Source organism: Eleginops maclovinus, chromosome 5, assembly GCF_036324505.1.
Source record: "Eleginops maclovinus isolate JMC-PN-2008 ecotype Puerto Natales chromosome 5, JC_Emac_rtc_rv5, whole genome shotgun sequence".
Taxonomy (NCBI): domain Eukaryota; kingdom Metazoa; phylum Chordata; class Actinopteri; order Perciformes; family Eleginopidae; genus Eleginops; species Eleginops maclovinus.
This window is the reverse complement of record NC_086353.1, coordinates 24,968,089-24,990,750: the sequence shown is the minus strand read 5'-3', so window position 1 is coordinate 24,990,750 and position 22,662 is coordinate 24,968,089. Positions and strand designations below refer to the sequence as shown.

Below are 22,662 nucleotides of genomic sequence, written 5' to 3'. Positions count from 1 at the left end.
CCAGATGGAGAGGAGATTGAACCAGAGATATAGGAGCGATCCTTGATATGAGACTAACCAAAGGAAGGGGTGCGAGCTCTGTGCCCCCCCCCCCCCGAGACAGAAGAACTAGCCAGGCCTGCCAGAAATGCAATGCTTATGTCTGCAATGAACATTCCACTACATTTGTGCTCTGCCAACTATGTGCATGAACATGAACACACACACACACACACACACACACACACACACACACACAGAGTGAATGCTGAACTTGATAGGCCCCCCAGTGGGTCCGGACCATATACTGTAGTTGAAACAATGAAACACTGCCTTGCTTGTATCAAATCAATACATCCCATACATCATTGGAACGGGAATAATCTCAGCTACAACACTAACTAAAGCACTTTCATCTCCAGTTAACACCTACATGGCAAGCATTTTTATAATATACATAATATAAAGTAATGTACAGTAAACACTATCTTTGTACTTACTGCCAAATTATGTCATGAAATTCACCCACAGTGTCATTCTGTCTGTCACCCCTTGATTCTTCTTGCTTCGACTGTTCAAATGAGATGTCAACCATCAAAATTGGATAAGGGGTTCCAGAGATATCACTACGCAAATCACACCGGCCAATTCTGACCGAAAATAGTATGGGTAGGGGGGGGTATGACCGAACGCAAGAGAAGGGTTAAAGACTCTTTCTCTGGAATAATGATATTTTATATACAAATAAATCACCATTTTGTCACTCATGGTTTGACAACGGATCTTGCTAGCTTGTCAATTGCGTATCGCTGTCATATCCAGAATTTCCAGTACCATGAAGTACCATTCACACCCAGATAATATGCTATTGTTTGAAACTCTTTTATTTTTTAGATCATGTTTTAATGGAATTTAATGAAAAGGCATAGCTTAAACATTTTATTTGACACAGTATATTGAAATGGTATTACTTTCTTCTTAATTGGTGGTGGCGTGTTCAAACCAACAAATTCACTTAGACTATTTTGAATTATTGTTATCTGTGATGAAAGACTCCCAAATATTGACCGGATACATTTATCAAAGTGAGACTTATAAAAATAGTAATAACAAAAAGGACCACAATGATGTAGCTGTTATGCTGCAGTCCCTTGGTCTGGTTAACTGAACAGTTTATGGTAGGAAATTTAAGAACATTTTAGAAAGATTAAAACTTGTTTAACAATGTTAGCATCTCTAAATGTTCAGCAAAAAAAAGAGATAGCTTTCAATGGGGCTTACACGATGCCGATTTACATATTTTTTTGTTTTTAATTTAAAAAACTGGAACTGCATGTGTCACAGGAAGAGACTTATCTAAATAAACACCAGAAACATGATTCAATATAATTATTTATGTACAAAACCCTATGAAATATGTCCATGTGTCAAGTATACAGTACCAAATGACAGAACTTCAGAACAGAAGCTTTTTCCGCATAACATTAAACAGACTTTGGGACCACCAAATCAGGATTCAGTGATTTAAGAAAAATAAAACATTATGTCTCAGGTCTACATACACTTCGAAAAGAGCACAGGAGGTGGTCTCCTAAAAACAAAATCAAAACATAAAACTGCTCCAGAAAACATGGCTACAAAAATACTGAGAAATATTAAAACCACCAAAATATCATGGTCCATACAATAAAATGGCTTAAAAACACAACAAAAAAAGGTGTAATGAGGTCCGATACATCGTATCCGATCAACCAGCTTTAGCATTTAGAAAAAAAAGGGTCACAGGAGCAGCATCCTTTCTGGGTGCTTCTACCTTTAGCTGGTGTCCATCTGAAACATACCATAGGGAAAAAACGTGGATTATTAAATCATCATTAAATGTTTACAGTACTGGGAGAAAAAAGATATATAATTATTATTTCAATTCATCACGAGTACAAACCTTGGCATTGTATGCATCCAACTGGGCATCAAGCTCCTCTGCAGAAAGTTGAGGTTTCTTTTCTCTTCCTCCTCCTCCGCCTCCCCGTCCTCCTCTGTAACCGCCACCACCGCCACCTTGCCTTCTTTCTCTCCTTTCACCACGGTCACTCCTATCACTCCTTTCAAACTTGGGCTGTCCAAGCCTGCTGCGGTCAAACAATCCGTTTGAACTGCGAAGAGATCATAATTATTATCATCATCACTGGCCGCTGCAGACATTTCAATTTCAGTAATAAATCTGTAAATAACTGCAATACATACGCCCACTTAAAATACTATCATCTGGTTTCCAGCACACTATTTTAAAACATGCTACACTAACACAACATTAATATTGTTACTGATAATGTGTGTTTTGATAATTCCAATTTGTCTTTAATATTTGATGCACGCTTCTTAATATTAGGCTATCTTTGGCTCGTCACTTGCTGTAACAATGTCAATTTCCCCCTCCTTTTTATTCTGAAATGGTTACAGATTTTTAGGGTAATAGGCTGACAGCAAAACATACTTTAGCAACCTTGGAAAGGTAATCATTGGAGTATTTATCACTTCACCTCGCTGTTAGACAACCCTTTCAGACAGTTCTGTATCCTCCTTTAAGCCACCAAACTTTAAGTAAACAGATTTAAAAACTAATTTACCAATCAAGGTAAAGGTAAAGCAAACTTTGTAAAAGCAAAAATTATGTTTTTTTGGTAAAACAGAAGATCTGTTTTGGCAAGAATATAAATGAATAAAAAAGGCTCAAGTTTCCTGTAAGAAAGAGGTTGCTCACAGCAAGGAAAAGCAGCAAAAATATCATAAATATGCCACATTTTTACCCTTTTTGGGGTTTAAAAATAGATTTTGCTGCTACCCCCTGTCAGCACCAGTATATTGATTGTTCCTGTGCTGGTACTCCCATCACCGTCTAAAAACTAGGGATATGCATAACGCCATCTTCTGTAGGTAATACGCTGATAAGGGATAAGTACCTCCTACAGCCCCAAATCAAACAGTCTTAAAGATCCCGTTATCTTATTAATCTCCAATCACTGACGCATACATGTTGGGACATTGTGAATATTTTCTGGTACTCCCAAATACTTCCCAAAAGCTGATCTCAAACTGCAGATCCATTCCCATATGACATACCTTTGTGTAAATGGTCGACTCTGTGTGTCGATGTCTGAGGTCAGCTGCTGGATTTTCATAGGACGGCCTATCAAAAGAATGACTTTTAGTACTTAATTCTGAAAAGCCACAACCACAATATTTATTCAACTTGATAATGGAATCCTCACCGTCAAGTGGGACCCCGTTATAGTGCTTCATGGCTTTGAGTGCTGCTGCGTTAGTTTCAAAGTGAACATCTGCTGTTCCTTTACTGCGACCAGAGCGGTCGTAGTGTACAGACGCCTTCAACAAGTCTCCAAACTCTGCAAACAACTCCTGGGGAGCAAAGTAGAAACATCAGTACTGTTCACAACATGTTGACGCTATGAAAGTGGAGTGATGGGATTTATTAAGTTACCTTGACATCAGAGTCAGAGACGCCGAAGTCCAGATTGGACACCAGCAGCTTGCCGTTACATTCTACACTTCTTTCTGCTACGGCGCTCTGTTGTCCTCTGCGTCCACCAGTATGCTCCTCAAACATATCATGCTGCCATTTGTCTGGTAACTCTCTGGGCTGTTGAGAGAAACCGAAGAATACAATGTCTTTAGGATCCAAATGTAATGGCAAAAAGCAAATGATTTCTAAAACATGGTACATTTAAATTACTCCCAACGTAAATCCAGTGTGAATCTTAGTTTCAGATGATCGCAATAAAAATACTATTATTATTATTATTATTATTATGTTTTAACCAGTTCAACTTGTAGATTCAACCAAATCTTAAGCACTGGACCTTTAAATGATTTCCCCCTACACATCTGAAGAACCAGGCCAGGGGTTTTGTCCAGTTAATACCCAAAAAGTGTAACCAAAAACGGTATAATAGCTTTTTATTCCAGGTAAAACAAACATCATGAAGTTGGTGGAAGAGAAATTTCTAGCGGGCAAAGTGAAATAATGTTCCTCCTCACTGAGATATCAGATTATAGCCTCTAAAAAAACAGCTTCAGAAACAAAGCAGCCATGTTGGGCAAATAACCACGGGGACACGATTTAATGGCGCTGACTTCATTCATCTTAATTATTTCTGGAAATTAAAATTGAACGACCTGATAAATGTAATGTAGACACTAGAAGTCATTTGTGGTCAGTTGTTTAGAACATTTTGGATAATTTTACAAGTTAGCTACACTAGTAAGGGAAGTCCATTCGGTGTAATGCTAACAACGACCGATAAGCAGCCACGATGTACGCATTTTGAAAAGCCTCACCACGCTGCTTTCATTTTAAATTTCGGTCCACATTTCAATAATATCTCTCTCTTACCCTGGTGTACGGTGTGGTTCTGTTATTTCTCTCGTGGTTGAAGTTATTCTGTCGACTCCTCGCCGGCCTTGAAGAGCCACCGGCCCGACCAGAACTTCCACCCTGCCCGGATGATCTTCCTCCGCCGCCTCCGCCACCTCCACCACCTTTCTTATTTAACTTGATAATATCGTCCAGAGACATACTCATCTTGTCGGACATCGTGGAGTTTAAGGTTTGAGCTGAAGATGAACAAAGAACTTTCGTTGTCGAGACGCTGTTGTTTATCTGCTTGCTTCCTCGGGTGGCGCGGTGTTAGAACTAACGGAAATGACGCAAATACTTTGCAGAACTGACGATACACCAGAAGTCCCGCCTCTTTTATTTACAAAAGAAAAAACTTTATTTAAAACAGTAACGTTCACAGCAGCTGTACGTTTTGATTGAAAGCAGGAAAACCTTTTGAACAGTTGGTGCCTTTTCCCATGACAAAGGATAAAATAATAAAATATTTTGCTAAAATATCTCCATTTTATTTAACTTTATACTGCAGTACTTTTTAAAAGCCTATTTTATACTTTTTACTCCATTATTTTTTTAACATTAGTTATTACTTTGAAAACACAGATTAATACAAAATACAAATGAACAATTCAGTAGAAATACATTTATGAGCTTAAATACCAGACAGTATATTAAATTAGTTAAAAGTAGCTATACCTTCACAATATGTATCTCTAATTATAATATATATTTATATATCTATATATATTTAATTCTGAAATAAGTACTTTCAATTGTTGTATTTCAGTTTTATGTAGATTGCAAAACTATGTACTTTGGTTAGACTTTTTTAAAACTTGTAATTCACTTCAAACTATGGACAATTAACTTGAAACATTCACCTTTAATTATTTGGGGAATATTGTTTTGGGTACCTGAACATTCTCCACAGAGCTTAATCTACCTGCACTCTGACATGAAGGCTTAAGCACTCCAAAATGTCACAGTAATTAAGTAAAAGTATACTGTATGGTATATAAACCTTCATCTACTTGATAATGATATATAGGGATTGAGAACCATGGTGCATTCTGGGGCGTCGTGATTTAGAAGGGGAATCTATATGTTCATAAAATAGTGTGTGTATGTATTAAACTAAAACTGGGCGTTTTCTGTCAGCTCTCAGATTTTATTCTGCTTTTTTAAACTGTAGTATGTGCTCACGTGTTTCAGTGTTGGTGTATCAGGCTACTTCCTGAATATGCTTAATGAAAGGCAGGTTTTCCTATCAATAAAATCATTTTTGATATGAAATATCTTGGTTTCTTCTTTTCTTAGGTCGTCTGTTTTCTTACATAATACACTTAATGTAAAACATCATATTGATATTTATTTTATCTTGTGTTTATTTGCATTGCATTTGATATTGAGGTAATCCAAAAGTAACAGAAAGTAATCAGGTTACATTACTTTTAAATTTTGATACTCACATAATGTTACTGCTTACATGTTTTCTGAGGTAACTAGTAATTGTAACAATATATGTTTTTAAAGTAACTTTTCCTGCTCGTGGATATAGACATTTGCATAATTCCAGCCTTTTCCTGGGGATCCTTATTCCACCATCCTCATCGTTGACGTGTCATCTTACTGTTGTTACGTGACATTTGAATTACCTGAACCACATTGAAAACCTGTGATCAAGACACAGATGGATTGTCATGAGCCATCAAACTAAACTCTGCTTCTAGGATATTTGAGACTTTGTTAGTCGTGTTCCACCACTGTTGAACTGGCACTGCAGTATGTTCAGAGAGATTACGTTTATTTATCAGAAACGTTTACAAATCAATACAATCTGTGAGTGGGGTACAGTAAAATCCAAGAAACAGTTTAATTTTCACATAAGGTTGCCCACTTATTCTAAATAAGGTCATAAAGTAAACTAACATCTCATCAAGAACCCATAACTCTGACTCTAAACAGCCACTTCCAAAAAATGAGACATTGCAGCTTTTAATCTTTTCAGTTGCTGTTGATGTGTGGCTTTTCAGGATTCTGTATTTTTTTTTGCCCGCTACTGTTGTTGGCCTCGCTGAGCTGGTGGAGGTCCTTCAGCAGGTCTGCAAACTGCTCCTCCTGTGAACACGTAGAAAACAGCCATCAATCCAAGTGCTGCATACTGTCAATCTCCACAATACCTTCACAGTAAACACATTAGTATTGTGCTAAAAAGATGCAAAAAAATTAAGATTTTTTTTCTTCTATTCCACCACATGTCAGTGTAAACATTTAATGACATAAAATGAAATTTAATTTCAATTTTAGGACTACAAATAGGGATCATATCACACAATCAGTCCAAAAGCTAAATCTGAGCAGCTGTAAATAATCATATTTAATGTGTGATATTTACAATCACTTTTTTTATTTATATTTGTACATGAATATATATATATATATATATATATTTATACCATGTATATCATTAAGAACAGAATGTTTGGGTGTTGTAGGTTGGGTGGAGTTTTGTCTCTTATCACGCTCTATGCTTTAGCAGTACTTGTCCCTGAATGGAGAAAGCTCTTAATAGAACCTGAATGATTAAATCAGTCACTATATGGGTTTGAATAATTAGATAACATGACCCTTAATTAATCCCCAATTCCAATCTGTTGTTGCATAGATTCCAAATACACACATGCTGAGGACTGATACAGATTAGATGTGCACATGCCTTTTGGCACCAGTTGGGGGATTCTGTTCCTTGCTCATGGACACACACCGTACTTTTGATCTGATTTGAATCGGCAACCCTTCAGTTCCAGAGCCAAGTCCCTATCGACTAAGACACTAAACATATTTTCAGCTTCACAACACTTAACCTTAAAGCTCCAAAAATTGTCTCAAAGTAAAGTTTAGAAATGAACTACATAATGCTGCAGTGTTTTGTGCAGCTGGACGGACATGGGGTTAAATAGATTAAGTGAATTATTTTGTGAACTGTTCCTTTAAGAAGGCTTTTTTTTTTGTCTTGCTTACCAGAATGTTGACTCGCTCGGCTGCAGCCATTGCAACACTCAGCTTCCTCTCATCCTCCTCCCTCTCCTCCTCAATCACACCCAGCCTGTGACACACACACACACACACACACACACACACACACACACACACACACACACACACACACACACACACACACACACACACACACACACACACACACACACACACACACACACACACAAGGGTTGTAATGCTTGAGTCATTAACTAATAATAACAACAGCATGCTGCTTTTCTGTGAAATACAGCGTGCAGGCTATATATACATGCAAATTGAAAACACACTACAATTTTGAGGTACTCATACTTTACTTGAGTATTTCAGGTTTTAGCTTGAGCAACATTTTGAATAAAGGACTTTTACTTGGAACAGAGTATTCCTACACTGGCTTAAAAGCTGAATATATTTGCTGTAAAATGGAACAAGCATGCATCATCTCTGTTTAGCTCTACTATCTCACCTGAAGGCGGCGCTGGCCAGCTGCTCATCTTGCATTGCCAGCTGATTCTGAAGCTTGGTCACCTCAGCCAGCAGCATTGCATTCTGGTCCTGGCTTTGGATGATGAAGTCCTCCAAGCGCTTTGCCATGTCCAGCTCACTCTCTGTCACCTGCTCTATCCCCAGGCGAAGCTCAGAGAGCTCCTCAGCATGCTGGTATGTGAATAACAGTTTGACATGTTATAACATTTCATTCCATTAGCTACACCTGCTTATCCTTAGGAACAGGGCTATCTATCTTGTGTAACTAATGCCCACTCAAAAGTGCCATATTTTATCTTAGAAATGCTAATGCCAATTGTGCAAATCAGCCAACATATGGAAGTACGCATATAGCAGTTTGTACGTGCTAGCAAAAAACTTTGGAGTACTCAAAATATCAGGGTTCACACTGCTGGCAAATAGACTAATTGGGAAAGACACGGCTCTATATCTGCGGATACTTCTTTTCTAGGTTATACTCATTGCAAACACTTAAATAGCTCTTATTTAAATCATTGCTTCCTCAAAGTTATTTTCTATACACGAGAGTTTGCCCATTTTGATTTCATGCGCCCCTGAGCAACCATCCTGTTTATTTTTTTATACACCCATCACTTGTTCCCTGAAGCATTTTTTTCATTGCATTTGATATGTTAAAGCAATAATGCAATAGGTATTGCTAATGTTAGGCTATAAACAAACCACATCACAGTTGCATGGCTTCACATCAATGCTGCTAAACTAAAGGCGGTTCATGTTTAATGTGATGGCATTTAGTCACTTGTGAGCATCCTTCATTAATATGACATGACATGGAAGCTTCAGAATTTCAGGTGTGGGGTATTTACTGATGTGTTTTATGTTGCAGAAAAGGCGGTAAAATCTCTTAAGCTTCGAATTACCCTATCCAGCAAGTTGAAGTGCTCAGTCTCAGTCTTCATCTCACTGGACTCCCTGTTGTGCATGACTTTGATCCATGGAACTGGTGCAGGGGTGCGTTTGATACTGTCACTCTGAAACAAGAGGAGAGATAGTGCAATTCAATTTAGTATATGAACTGCTGACAGAAGTGTAAAGTAACTCTGTAAGTACATTTACTCCAGTACTGAGTGCCTGAGTTCAATGTTATGAGACTTCTCCTTTACTTGAGTATTTAAAATTGTTGCTACTTTTAATTTTACCCCACTACAACTCAGAAGTAAATCTTGTACTTTTACTCCACTACATTTATGTATTACCTTTAATACTATCACATGGCTGCTGTCTCATAACTTTAACCGTACTGGATATGTATTTAGTAAATTGCGTAATTTCTACTTTATCTTGAATATTTGTATGCTTTTTGTAGACTTTTACTGTGACAGAGTATTCCTACACTCTGGTACTTCTACTTTTCCTCAAGTACAAGATCTGAGTACTTCTCCACCTCTGCCTGCTGACCAAATTGGCCGAGCTAGGCTCCCAGTCCCTGTTTGCACTCACAGTTTTTGGGGATGAAATAAGCAGCTGGTTGGTCTCCATTTCCTGTTCATTGTCAGCTGTGGGCAGAGCTTCAGAGCTCGTCTGCCTCTTCAGGGTTTGTTTGGCCTGACCAGGCCGTCTGTGTGGAGCACTCTGAGTTCTGGTGACCGGCTTCCTCTCTCTCATACTCCTCCGACTCCTGCCCTCCCTGTTGAATTCATAAATTACTGATGATGACATTTGATGATGAAATCTCCAAATAATTTAAGCAGTTAAATCATCTACAGTATATCTGAACTTATCTGAATGTATGCATCAAATGGAGTAAAGAATACTTGCCAGTCACTGTTGTTACTGATATAGTAAATAGATAGATAGATATTTTTAACAAAATGCATCACTAAAAATTAAACTCTTTAAGTCACATTAAGATGTTACTTGATGCAACAATATCATCTAGAAATGTTACATTGTCGTCATTTTTCTGCACAATGATCACTTTTACTTTTTACAAATTATACATTTAGCTGATAATACTTTTTTACTTTTACTTAATTAGGATTTGAATGAAGCAATTTTGATTATAATTAAGTATTCTGACAGTCATGTAGTAGTACTTTTACTCAGGTAGAGCATCTGAATACTTCTTCTGCCTCTGCCTTCATAGTTATCGACATCTTAAAATAAATATTGGCTGAGCTTCGGAACAGACATACCCGTCTCGTGGGCTTTTGGGGTCCACAGCAAGCTGCTGGAGGGAGGATTGGTGAGGGCTGTACTTGCCCAAGTCTTTAGGAGGAACATACACTGGCTTGATTTGTCCCATTTGGCTGCAAGAAAAAAAGCATGCTTAATTAACATTAAACATAAAAATTACAAAAAGAACATGTATTATAACCCAACATCACAAAGCATGGCTGCTGTAAATATATTAAAAACACCATGAACAACTTTAGCAAATTAGGCTATCTGTAGTTTAGTATTTTAGGGCCTAAGAACACAAATCCAAAGATGGGGGATTGATAAGAGATGGCACATTTTTGGAAAAGTCAGGAGAATCACTCAAATTGTATACTTAAATAAAAGTACTCTGTTACAAGTTTGAAGCGTAAGGACCCATTTCAGATCATATATTTGAATACCTGGATTTTAACATTGATGCATTAAAGTGTTCAATAGAGCTGTGGAACTTCTTTTAATTTCTTTACATAATCCAGCTGTATATAAATTACCCTATGGTTGTATGTCAATAGTTATTTAGAAGAATAGAATCGGAGGATGAAACCCTCTTTATTGTCAAACATACAGAGCACACCAGTGAATTTTGATCGCTGCATTTAACCCAACCTAGTACTAGGAGCAGTGGGCAGCTATTGTACATCGTCCGGGGAACAATGGGAAGTGGGGGGTGTCAGGTGTCTTGCTCAAGGGCATCACGGCAGGGCCCAGGATGTGAACTGGGACCTCTTCAAGTAGCAGTCCACACTCCATATTTTAGTCCAAGTCCCTATTGACTGATCCACCGCCGGACCAATTATTAGTGGATTTACATGTTGTATTACCTAATAATCTGAATCTGGATGAAGGCCTTATACATACCTGCTAATTATGATCCGATGTGCATCTGGACCCAGTGAATCTGTTATATGGTTCAAAATGGAAGGCAGTGGGTGCAGCTTTTCTATTGTGTTCTAAAGAAGAAAGAAGCTTTGTTAGGTCCCATATACAGTACTCTGAACAGTTGTATGGAACAGAAAAAGTAAAGCAAGCTCTATGCAAACATCAATCAACAACTAATCTGGCTGATTGAAAGTAAATAATTACAAAATGTTCAAAACGTAGCCCATATCCAAAAAGTGTTGGATACAGATCACATTCTTACTATCCTGTGTCACGATAGGTTACAACAGTTTCCTGTTTTATTTTGAAAAATCTTCACCCCTGTGTTATGTCTTTTACTTCCTGTCTCGGTGTTTTCCCTCCTGTTTGATTACCTGATTCACCTGCTGTCCTTGTGTTTTCCTGCCCTCCCCAGCTGTGTCTTGTTGTGGTCTTAGTCGTATATGTATTTAAGATCTGCTTTTCTGTTAGTTCTTGTCAGATACTTGTTTGTCTTTTGTTGAAGTGATCAGTGTTATGTAGGCTTTAGTGACTTTTGTTTGCCTTGCCTTATCATGTGCTACCGATTTACAGTATTTTTCTGTTGAACATTAGTCCGTCTGCATTTAGGTCTACCCTAATCTGTTCTAACCATTGATATTATTATTGAATAAAGCTTTTAAGCAGCCAATTTGGGACTTCCATCCCATTATATTAAAGTACTAAATATGTATGTGAGTCTCAGAATTTTCTTATGGAAACAAAAGCGTATAATGAAAAAGCTTCTGGTCCAATCCAAACCAAAGTTTGTACACAAAAAGTGAAATACTTTGCCATTTACAAAGAGGTACACAATTCGATGAATCTGTTTTCTGTCCTACCTGGTCTTTCTGGTAGATGATGTCCACCAGAAGGCCATGGAGCACAGCCAAGCGCAGAGGCAGATCCACATAGCCATCGAAGGAAGTCATTGGGATTTCTGTGTCTTGATTCGACACTGTTTGTAGAAAACCCCTCATTCCATCCCAGTGCTGCTGCAGGAATTCATTCATAAAGAGCATGTACTCCTCCTTCTCTCCAAATCTAAATCAGAAACACATGTTTCATACATTGGAGCCACTTCAGGTAAACCAAGAAGATTCTTTATCATTATATTTTTATTGCCACTCACAGGGTGAAGTTGGCCAGATTTTGGATGACTTTGGCCGTTAAGGTGAGGGTACGCAAAGTGTTTGGCTCTGGATAAGCCTGTGTCAGCCCAAACAGAGAAGGACTTAGGATAGCAGGACATAAGAATCGAAGGAAAAGGGAAGCAGAGATGAGACGCTGCCCAATCTCTGGTCTGCCCTGGTCTTCACACAGCTCAACCCAGCTGGAGAAGATCTTGTTTAGCTCTTCGGGAAAGGGTCTGTAGGAAAGAAACATATCAAGCATCAGCTTTTTGAATTTGACTTTTCATCAGATCCAACACTACTTCTGGCCTAAACATTCAATATTCAGTATTTTGTGTCGTTTTCTATTAAGAGTTCTGTTATCTTACCCATGGGTCTCCACAATCTTCTGCACCACCTCCTCACAGGTTTCCATCAAGTGTTTCTGGTTGTTAGGCAATTCAGAGGCAGAGCATTTACGAGGGTCAACTTCACAGTTCTCCACAGAGGTGCAAAGACGGTTGATGAAGTCCCCTGCATTGAAAAATAAAGCACAGAGTTCAGGGAAAAAACAAAACACCAATCAGTACCGAATACGAGAAGTCACTGAGCTACCCTACCGAGTGTGACGATCAGGTACTTCTGGCCAACCAACTTCATGTATTCATCTATGGCTTTGGTGGCCAATGTGTTCTCTCTGAAGATCAATGCCTCCTTCTCTCCAAGACGCTCAACCTCTGCACTGCCCAGATCAAGCAGGAACTCCTGAAACATAAGAAAACACGTCTGATTAAACCTTTTTGCTGTATTATTTTTAAATTGAACTTTGCGGCCATTTGTCATATGCATTTTCTTTGAGACTGTACCTTAGCTTTGCCAATGCTCTGCAGTACATGAACCAGTGCGCCTGCCAGCTCTTCCTTCTCCTTCACATTCAGAAGTGGCTCCAGGTTTCGGCACATCTCAACATAATCCACCGTCACATACTCAGCAAACTCTTTGTATTTCTCCATGGGCAGCACTTGCAAGTTCTGAAAACGGGCCTTGATGCGGAGTGAAGCCTGTGGGCCCAGCTGTTCTTTGGTCCCAGCTGTGCCGGAGGACTTGTATGGAGTAATGGAATACCACTTCTCCTGATAGGTCCTCCCTCGGATCTCAGGTAGAGGTATGGCCACACTGCCCAGTGGGTGCAGGCTGGCTTCGTCTCGAGAGTGGCGCTTTTTCTTGGGGTCTTCTTCTCTGAAGAGGTGCAGGGTGATTTGGGAGACACATGGCAGGTTGTCTAGCTCAAAGAATTCCCCCCAGAATAACTGACACCCTCCAGCTGCACCTCCACTTGCCCCGATGCCTCCTGAAGACCCAGGAGTGTTGTCCGCTGCTACGCTGGAGCGTTGAGATGGTTTATCAACAACCCGGGTGCTCGTCTGGGCGAACAGGGTACCGTCTAGGTGCAACTCACAGTAATAACTCCGTTTGGGTGGCAGATCCTTAGCTTCATTTACCCAAAGACACAGGGAGTTCTCTGTGCGCTCGATGTTATCCTGTGAACAAAGATGCAGGGTTTTTTTTAGGATTATGATTTATCATGACACCATTTCTGAACCAAAGGCAAACTCCTTACCTTGTTTGGCTGGGCAACCCTTCTCAGGTCTTCAATCCAACGATCACGTTCGGCAGCTGAGGAGCAGCCAAAGCAGTGGGTGTTCTCAGAGTTTATCACCTATGAGTACATTAAAGCCATAAAGACCATGTTAGCCTTACTTGAATAGAACGTTTATTTTATCGACACACTGGAGGCACTGTAGGTGCTCCCTAAAATACTTAAGCAGTATAATATACAATGCAGAAGTGAACGTGTACCTCAAAGCAGTACTTCTCCCCCAAAATGGAGCTGTGGACCGGCCTGATGACAGTGCTGGTGTCTGCACTCAGATCTAGAGTCCCCAATGCGCTTACTGGAATTGACACAGACTCTCGAGAACCATAGATCCTTAGAGATAATCAGAGTACAAAAAGTCAGTCAGAATGGAGTCAAATACCATGACTTGTCAAGGCTAATAAATGTTTATTAACCTTTCAATAGCCAACGGACTCTAGCTCTATCTACAACTGTCACAAAATGCTGGTACTATAACGTTTACATGAATATATATTATGTGATATACAGTGTGTAATGATAGATTAGAATCTTGTCTCTCTTGTCTCCGTGAGACTGTTAGGCTAAGAAAAGACCTAGTAGAGATGACATTGCTAGTTCTTATATTTTGTGAAGACATTCATGGTCCCCAGAGGTTGTTGCATACTGACATGGTAAACATGATATCTTCTAAACACTGTGACCATGTTAGCTTGCTGTTGTTAGCATCAAGCTTAGCCTTACAGATAGTATACTGTGGCTCTTGTTTTTTCCCCTGTCAGGTTTTGGACAGTACAAGAGCACAATGAAGAGGTTACAGTTACTTCACTGTAACCCAACATTGATGTAAAAAACAAATAAATGTCAAAATATTATGCACTTGAATTTGGAAATATAAAGTTTAATAGTACAGAGCCAACACGGCATAAAAAACGTTTGAATGTCCAAGCACTTCACTTTATTTGCTTTCACAATCATTACAGTGCATATTACCTGCTTCCTTTGTTTAGACCTATCCGGTTCAGTTGGGTGGTGCTATTCCTCTTGGCCCTGTTCTCAAGACGTCGCTTGATCATCCCCTGAGGGCAGATAAGGCAAGCACGATGAACCACGGCAATTATGTTTAACATCAACAGGATATGCATAAGATGTAGAAAGATTGGCATCTCATCTGTGTACATTACTCACCTTGACACCACCATCTTGGTTCTTGGGTCGAGGGCCACCTGGTGACCCCACGTGGTCAGGGCTACATTCTGAGTATTGGAAAGAGATCATTTGTATGTCTTTTTTTTTAATTCCTGGCGACATGTTATAGTTTGACCAAGGCAATAATACACATATGCATACAGTTCCAAATTGAAGATAATGATCAATACTGGCACTCTTTGGGTTCAAACCCTTTTCTCAAAATCCTGTTTGGTCATTCCCCCAACACCAATGCCAGTATTCACTTCTGCACTTCAACTGAGAAAGACTAAACCCTCAAAACATTACTCAAAGCTTAGCAAACACATTCAGATTAAGCCATAGAGGATGTGGTATTCTGCTGGACCGGCAGCAATCTTAGTAAGATGAATTATGTGGCTCTACATTCTTATTATTGAAACCAATTTAAAGCAGTAAAATAAGATGAAATAAGAAAATGAAAGACTGCCATGATTTTCCCTTTAATTTTGCAACCCTTCTCTTATAAGGTTAGTATATCTTTTAAGTCAACAATGTCAATAAAGAAGTTAACAATGGAGAGTTTTGTAAGACAGATTTCAAGACAGTTTTCTTACCGAAAGCCCCACCACAAACAATCCAGCGTCTAAATCCCATCATTTAGTCCAGAGGTGTGCCACGGTCTTGTTACTTCGATCCCTGTCCCTTTAACATTGCCCTCCTTTTTTAATTAACACATATTGATGGGGACACCAAGCTAACTAACCCAAAACAATACAGCATCAGTCTCTTCTACCGTGTGGACTCTTCTTATCAAGAAGCCAGAGTACAGTGGAAGCTGATAATGGCTGCCCATTGGACTGCTACAACACCCAGTGAGATGTTATCTTCCCCAAAAAACGTAGAGGAAGTAATTTGACAGTCACTCGCACGCATAAACATTCCGCTATTTCCTCTGCAGCATCATACTTAGTGTTGCTCTGATGTCAGTAGCTGTTATGCTGCTCATACCTTTCCAAATTCCAAATAGTTGACTTATGTAAAATTTTAAAATGCAAGATTATTGTGTAATTTGCTTAAAGTTTTTGAAATGTGTTTATTTCTTGGTTATTAAACCATTTTAATGTAATGCTTAAAACTGTATATGACCTTCATAAGCTAACAAGGATATCAGTTAGAAGATTGGCTATTAATATTTAATACCAAACTTTAAGGTTTGATTCCCTGCGACAGGAATTTATCAAATGCCATGATTTAAGGTATTGACCTGTGGAAATGTAAACAAAGGCTTTTCCTTTGTCTACATTTCCACAGGTCAAGTCTCCTATTGAGTAGTAAGGAAGCCAAAAATGTAAATGTTAAGTCATACATTCGGTGGTTATGGCTGATACTGAAGTATGATCTACGTAAGATAAAATACATTAATTTAAGTTGGCTGCTAAAGCAAGGCAGGCTAACATTATTTGAATTAAGCTTACGGTAGCTACATTTGAGTATATTGACAGTAATTTGTATGAAGTTTAGAGGCCAGACCATTGAAGTGAGTAAACCTATCAACTACCCAAGTTTTTCACTCACTTCCAAGAAAAAATGACTGTCCTGCTAGATCCAGATTCTTAGGACACAAGGCTCATGGGAGTTGCAGTCTTTTTTCCAAAGGTGCCTCCAAAATCGACACCAAATAAGAATACCTTGTAGTAGCTTTTAATCTGTAAATATTTGTGTGTGTGTGGGGGGGGGGGGTGATGTATTCACCTGTTTCCATATCTGCGAGGTTCTGCATGCTGTGTGCCGACAGGAAGCTGCTGACACGGTTTCGGGTCCACATCGTTGGCTGACAAAGACACACACACGTGCATACACATATTTGTTAGCAAGTGTGTGTGTGCTTTCACCTCTCTGTTAGCCCTAAATGTTCATGTTTTCTACAGGTTGAGTGAGTTTTGGTGAATCATGTGTGTATGTGTGTATGTGTGTGTTGGTACCTCTTCCTCTGGGGATATGATGATGTGTCCATCTTCAAGAATACAGCCGCTAATGTCCCATAAGGGCACCTCCTGAGGCGGGGCCCATGGTTGTCTTTGGAGTTCAACCTCACCCACATCTGGCACACAAACAGACACATTGATATACAGTACTTCACAATAGAAATTGACACAGTTGCATGTTGTTTACCCACACCCTGTAATCTCATTCTGGACCCATTCTCCTTAATAAATGAATATAATTCCTCACACTTTGGAAAACCAACTCTACAGTAAAATCAAATGAGGACATCACAGGGACTTAATTGCTGGCACACGCTGGCTCTTGTTTTTTCTGTGTTTTTTGGTAATTATGGTATGATGGTACTTATCTCCCACTCGGTCACTCCCATTAGTGAAGTTGCCGGGGTAACTGATGCTATCGCTCTCTTTTCATGACACACCAGGATGAGAGGCCTGCGCACATCCTGTGGTTCCACTGACGTTTTTTTTTTGTCCTTCAACATATATTTTAGTTGCATTTTAGGTTTAAATGTTCTCTTTTATAATGCGCTTAACTGGTATGATGTTTTACTTAGTAGCCTATAGATTAAAGTGGCCCAATCATACACATTTTCAGGTTCATATTACTTTTCAGTGTCTCTACTGGGACATGTCTCCATGCTTTAATGTTAAAGCTCTTTATTGTTCTCATACTGCCTGTGCTGCAGCACCTCTTTTCACCCTCTGTCTGAAACCAGAGCCCAGTCTGCTCTGATTAGTTAGCTGGCCGGCTCTGTGGTCAACCGCTAAGAGATGTCCCCCTTAGCCTATTACGTTCAATGTGTTTGAGCACTAGCCAATAGAAGCACAAGTGTTACGTAGTGATGTCGCTAGGTTTCAGGAAGTGAAAAAGTTTCCAATGGAGGCTTTTCAGGGGAGCGAGTGGGAGAGAAACTCCCTGAAGAGAGAACTTTGGTATTTAGCCTTTGCAGACCATTTACATGCACGCAAATCTATATAAGACACAACAGGAAGGGGAAATTCACAATTAAATTTAAGCTATGGTCAAAGTAAGACTGTTTGCAAATGCAACATTCATTACTTTAAAATGACAGATGAAGAATGTTCAAAAATGGATGAGATTAAATACAATCAAAATGTAAATAAAGATTACATTTCTATAACAGTTAAACCTAAAGCTGTGTGTGGTGTGTTTCTATTTTGTTGTATAATTTGACAAGGTGTCATTTTTCTGAAGTTATCCCGACGTCAGTTGAGATTCCAGATGTCACTAAAGGGAAGGTCAACATTATTTTTCACTACTGTGATGAACAGCAGGTAGGGTTCTAGCATAAGTTTGGCTGTAGGCTTAGATAAATATGTTATTGGCACTAGGGAAAAGGTATATTGACCTAATTCAACCATGCATTTTCTTTGTCTGTAGGGTTAGATTTCTCCACCATTTTTAAAATAAGGAGCCACCATAGATTCCATATAGAGCCACACACCTCATAACCAGTGCAAGTGGTTCACTTATATCGTTTTTCTAAACGCTCTGATCTCTTCTCAGCAGAGAGGATGTTTCCTGTGAGTGGTTGGTAAATTATGGGTCCTTTCTCAGCAGTTTTAACCTTTTTTGGAAAGTGATTTTTAGTTTTTTTGTCATGTCACCTTGAAGGTCTGACAGTAGTCATTTAGAAAGTCTGAGTTCTGCTCAAGTCTGTTTCAGTGGGAGAGAAAATGGCCATGGATTGCGATGTTTAAATGGCTTGTACTGTGTGTTATGTGGAGCTGATGAAAAATAGTTGTTACTTTGGTTATAATAAAATGAGATCATAAACAAAACCCAATTATAAAGATGATCTGCTTCATAAAGACTTTTGATTTCTCTGTTTAAAATGTATATGAAATGGAAAATGGTAGTGCAGTGCATTAAGCCCGCTTTCCAGGCCTGAAGGATCCTTGTTAGGACAGTATCAACTAATTTGAATGCATAAATAGTAAATTATCTATTTTTAATACAACTGTTATTTTAATGGATCCAAGCCAAGGAAGAACAAACCACTCTGCCACTTAGTCCCTTTAAGATGCAATTTCCCTCTTTTTGTTTGTTTGAATTGTATGGTGAGGGCTGTTTTAAATGCCAGTGCCAAAAAAACATTTCCATTATAGGTACAATTGATGGACAATAAAGTATTCTGAATGTGAATTTGGCCTGTCTCTTCTACTCTTGCTTCACACTTACACAGAACTCTGATTTTGAAATGTAATTTCCCATATCAGAATCAGAATATCTTTATTTGTCATACCAAGGGGACATTTGCATGTGTTACAGCAAGAAAAGAGCCAAAGACAGCTTAATATTACCCATGTCTGTAAATCTTTATATAGCAAAAAGTAGCTCTTTTAGGTAACAATGCATTGACTGGTGTATGTTGTTTAAGACACCCTTGTATCACCTAAACTCTACAAACACTCTTCTGTGTGAAAGTATTTAAATAAATAATTCAAAGTCATTTTTCCATTTGTCAAATATGTCTCTTAGAATTTAATTCCAGGAGTATATAACTAATTGCAAAAGGTCTTGTAGTTCCATTTGAGTTTTTGTGATAACTTTTTAAAGATGGTCAGCTTTTTTAAAGGTGTGTTGTGTTTTTCTCTTACATCTGTCACAGGCTGAAATACTGTTTACAGTAATACGACTTTATGAATCACGTGTCGTTGTGAAAAAAGTCACACGTACGGCACCCACTGTTAGTATGTTACTGAATGATACTACATACAGTAAAAGGAAATCATACTTTAACCACATGGTTAAACCATTTTGTTGCATGAATCACATTGTACCGTTATTTGATGTGCTAACAGAGGTGGGAGAGTAAAAGTAAGTACCAGGGTGTAGGAATACTCTGTAACAATTAAAAGTCCTGCATTTAAAATGTTACTCAAATAAAAATACTTAAAGTACCAAAAGTACAGAGATTTGTTTATATAAATTATATTTTCTGATTAAAATTATTGATCATTAAACTGTTTTCAAAGCTGGTAAAAGTGCAGCTAGTTTTAATGAGTTTACTCCAGGTGGAACTAAAGTCAGATTTAAGTGTTGATTATTTTTCCCATCATTAATCCAGATCTGCAAAGTACCTAAAGGGATTTAATACATGTAAGTGTAGTGGGGTATAAGTAAACGGAGCAAAAATTGAAATACTCAAGTAAAGTACACATTTCTCAAAATGTTACTCCTCTACAGTACTTGAGTAAATGTACTTTACATCACTTTATGTATCAAGATTTGTCATTCTGACGTCCGTGCTGATCTCAAACATTACACTGTTAAATTAATTTAGCAGATTAGGTGGCGTTACCTTGCAGTAATGTCGGGGTGCTGTTCCGACTCTGCAGCCTGGGCCTCTTGAGCTTCTGGGACACAGTCCTCAGGTACTTTTTCAGGAGGGCCCCCCCGCCTGCTCTCTGTGCAGGATCAGTTGAAGTGGCCCCTGAGCTCTCTGCTGCAGCAGATGATGAAGTTGCATGAGGTTGGGTGCTAGAAGTGGACGAGGCGGACAAGGCAGCGAACAGTGACCCCGGGGGCTCGGACAGAGCTCTTCTAAAGGGGTTCTTCCTGGGGCCTTTCTCTGGCTTGGCCGCCTCTCCACCTTTCCCCCCTTGTTTTTCTCCGGGGTCTTCACTCAGGGCCTTGCGCCAGTTTTGCATCTTGCTCCATTTGTTGGTAGAGGCCTTCTGAATCTTGTCTAGTGTAGATGTGGACGAAGCTGCTGCTCCTTCTCCATCTTCTTTCACTTCATCCAGCGTTCCCTTTGAGCCAGTGTGCCACTTGTACGTGTTCAAGGGATCAGGGGTCTCAGGGTTCTGTCCCTCCGAGGGAGATTCCTTTTCCTTCTCTGGTGAGCCCGGTTCTTTCGGTGGTTGTTGAGCTGCAGGCTCTAAATCTTTCTCCTCTGTGCCCATTTCACATTCAGCTTTTGTCTCTTCTCTCTATGATGCATCAATCAAAATCACAATCCCTTCATAGGAGACCTCACCTGTTTCCTCTCTTTTTGACTGCTATGTTGTGAGAGCTAAGGATGACTAAGTGCCTTCACTGGTTCTATGTCTCTGCGTCTCGTTTCCTGTCTTGCACAATTCGGAGTAAACATGCGCTTCGCTGCTCCGTGTGCTTTGCTGCAGCGCCCAACGCATCTCACTCACACACACGCTTGCTTCCTCATCACATGCAACTGAGAAGTTCACCTTTAAAAAGGAATATCACAATTTATTTATGTGCTTTATGCTTTCACCCAATACTTCCCTACTTCCTCACTTCCTGTTCTGCTTTTATGTCTAAGGTCTCCTTCCTAATACAACTGTCATGTCTTTTTAAACGCACAGATGTCAGTCCTTCTTTGGTAAAGACACCAAACTTTAAGAGTGATTGTTAAAGTGCGATTTGATAGAGGTAGGACTCCACCACGAAGGTGCTTGTCTGTCCGTTTTCGAGTCTCACTATGAGTATGAGAAATGTGGTTTTACATCCTGAGTGATGGAGAAAGCAACTTCATGTGTTCAGAAATATACGGGAAGTAATTTGAATTGCATACATAACCCTGGATAACATTTTTCATATGTAACATGTTTTTTGGGGGGATTTTTGTTATGCATGATAGAAAACAAATATCGTCTCAGATTTGTCCTGATTCCCAGATTAATATGAAAGTCCATAAGTAATAGAATAACAGTGCATTTGCAATCAGATACCTGTGGGTGTATGGACTGTTGACTGTTAATATCAGTTTCCTGTTGAGGAGAGGCTGTGCTTCCTGTGCTCTGGGTTTGTCAGACTGTGAAAACCACTTCCTGCTCTCAGGCTGCTCTCTGATCTTACACACCTGCAGGATGCTTCTGTGTCACCATCACAGTCATGTGGCCTGACTGGGAAATTTAAAGTGGGCAGCAAGTTATTGATACGACTGCAGCACTCTTTATATTGTGTCAACATTTACATTTTCAAATGTATAGGTAAACTTGTTTACTGCAGACTTTGAAACTGCTTTTTGTGCCAAAATGTGGCTCAAAATTTAATTTAAATGAGCTTCAAAGTATTGTCCACAAACTTCTCTGACAACATTCATGCATGCAAAAATATTATTTATTTAATTTAATTTAATTTTGGAAGAATCAGTTGTTGGAAGGCACTGTAAGATTCATTGTGTCTTGTTTTATGGAGGCCCTCTGGTGGCTGTGTTTTGGTATAACAGTTATGACATTTATAGCAAATGTGCAGGGACTGAAGAGCAACAATATTAATAATAATGATAATAATAACAACCATAATAATTCTATTTATTTATACAGAACCTTATATTTGTATTCTCTTTGTGTTCCAGCTTTACTGTGTAGCACCTTGTAACCGGGTTTAGACTATTCAACATTTATTTTAAAGGCGAAGTTTACAGTTTTGGTCTCCCAGAAATCTTAAGGAAGGTGTAGGAGCCAAAAATCCTTGTTTGCCATAGCTCACTATTTATATTATCTTCATTTCAGGTGAACCCTCGTTTCATTCCTATCGGTTACACCTCTGGTAATTGTCACATGGTTGTTGTTATTGGTATTTAGGTCACCTGTTTGATTCCAGTTTTGGTTGATGACACAGAAGAGAGGTTGAATTGGATACTGTTTGTATTGTTTCTTCATTAAACGCCATGAACTTAATCTGACTACGGATTCTTTGGAGTGCGTCACAGCGAAGAGCAACTTTTTAGC

At 39.0% G+C, this 22,662-nt stretch overlaps 2 protein-coding genes across 3 annotated transcripts; both read right to left on the bottom strand.

Moving 5' to 3' along the window:
- Window positions 1-1,358: 1,358 nt before the first annotated feature.
- Window positions 1,359-4,708, bottom strand: LOC134864368 (THO complex subunit 4-like). The gene is made up of 6 exons (XM_063883290.1): window positions 4,391-4,708; window positions 3,479-3,637; window positions 3,249-3,396; window positions 3,100-3,166; window positions 1,922-2,132; window positions 1,359-1,809 (listed from the first exon to the last, which is right to left on the bottom strand). Exons 1-6 carry the CDS (start codon window positions 4,589-4,591, stop codon window positions 1,795-1,797), a joined length of 801 nt encoding a protein of 266 aa, XP_063739360.1. The 5' UTR covers window positions 4,592-4,708; the 3' UTR covers window positions 1,359-1,794.
- Window positions 4,709-6,176: 1,468 nt separating this feature from the next.
- On the bottom strand, window positions 6,177-21,127 carry rasal3 (RAS protein activator like 3). Of its 2 annotated transcripts, XM_063883288.1 has the most exons (19): window positions 20,268-21,127; window positions 16,918-17,036; window positions 16,688-16,766; window positions 14,954-15,021; window positions 14,759-14,844; window positions 13,990-14,119; window positions 13,751-13,849; window positions 12,996-13,670; window positions 12,750-12,894; window positions 12,519-12,663; window positions 12,150-12,386; window positions 11,860-12,061; window positions 10,979-11,070; window positions 10,096-10,209; window positions 9,401-9,587; window positions 8,821-8,931; window positions 7,899-8,089; window positions 7,415-7,499; window positions 6,177-6,511 (listed from the first exon to the last, which is right to left on the bottom strand). In XM_063883288.1, exons 1-19 carry the CDS (start codon window positions 20,869-20,871, stop codon window positions 6,398-6,400), a joined length of 3,483 nt encoding a protein of 1,160 aa, XP_063739358.1. In that variant the 5' UTR covers window positions 20,872-21,127; the 3' UTR covers window positions 6,177-6,397. The 2 variants fall into 2 exon arrangements, with proteins under 2 accessions (XP_063739358.1, XP_063739359.1); XM_063883289.1 differs by lacking the exons at window positions 16,688-16,766; window positions 16,918-17,036; window positions 20,268-21,127 and adding an exon at window positions 15,550-15,799.
- Between the last annotated feature and the right edge of the window lie 1,535 nt (window positions 21,128-22,662).

What these genes read in the sequence shown, in the direction of transcription:
- LOC134864368 (XM_063883290.1), bottom strand. Translation starts at nt 4,591, where the DNA reads ATGTCCGACAAGATGAGTATGTCTCTGGACGATATTATCAAGTTAAAT. An exon ending in GAACCACACCGTACACCAGG is followed by an intron (nt 3,638 to 4,390) that starts GTAAGAGAGAGA and finishes TTCTCTCAACAG; the next exon opens with CCCAGAGAGTTACCAGACAA. An exon ending in TCTCTGACTCTGATGTCAAG is followed by an intron (nt 3,397 to 3,478) that starts GTAACTTAATAA and finishes TTTGCTCCCCAG; the next exon opens with GAGTTGTTTGCAGAGTTTGG.
- rasal3 (XM_063883288.1), bottom strand. Translation starts at nt 20,871, where the DNA reads ATGGGCACAGAGGAGAAAGATTTAGAGCCTGCAGCTCAACAACCACCG. An exon ending in AAGATTGTGGAGACCCATGG is followed by an intron (nt 12,387 to 12,518) that starts GTAAGATAACAG and finishes TCTTTCCTACAG; the next exon opens with ACCCTTTCCCGAAGAGCTAA. An exon ending in CCCAAAAGCCCACGAGACGG is followed by an intron (nt 9,588 to 10,095) that starts GTATGTCTGTTC and finishes TGAATTCAACAG; the next exon opens with GGAGGGCAGGAGTCGGAGGA.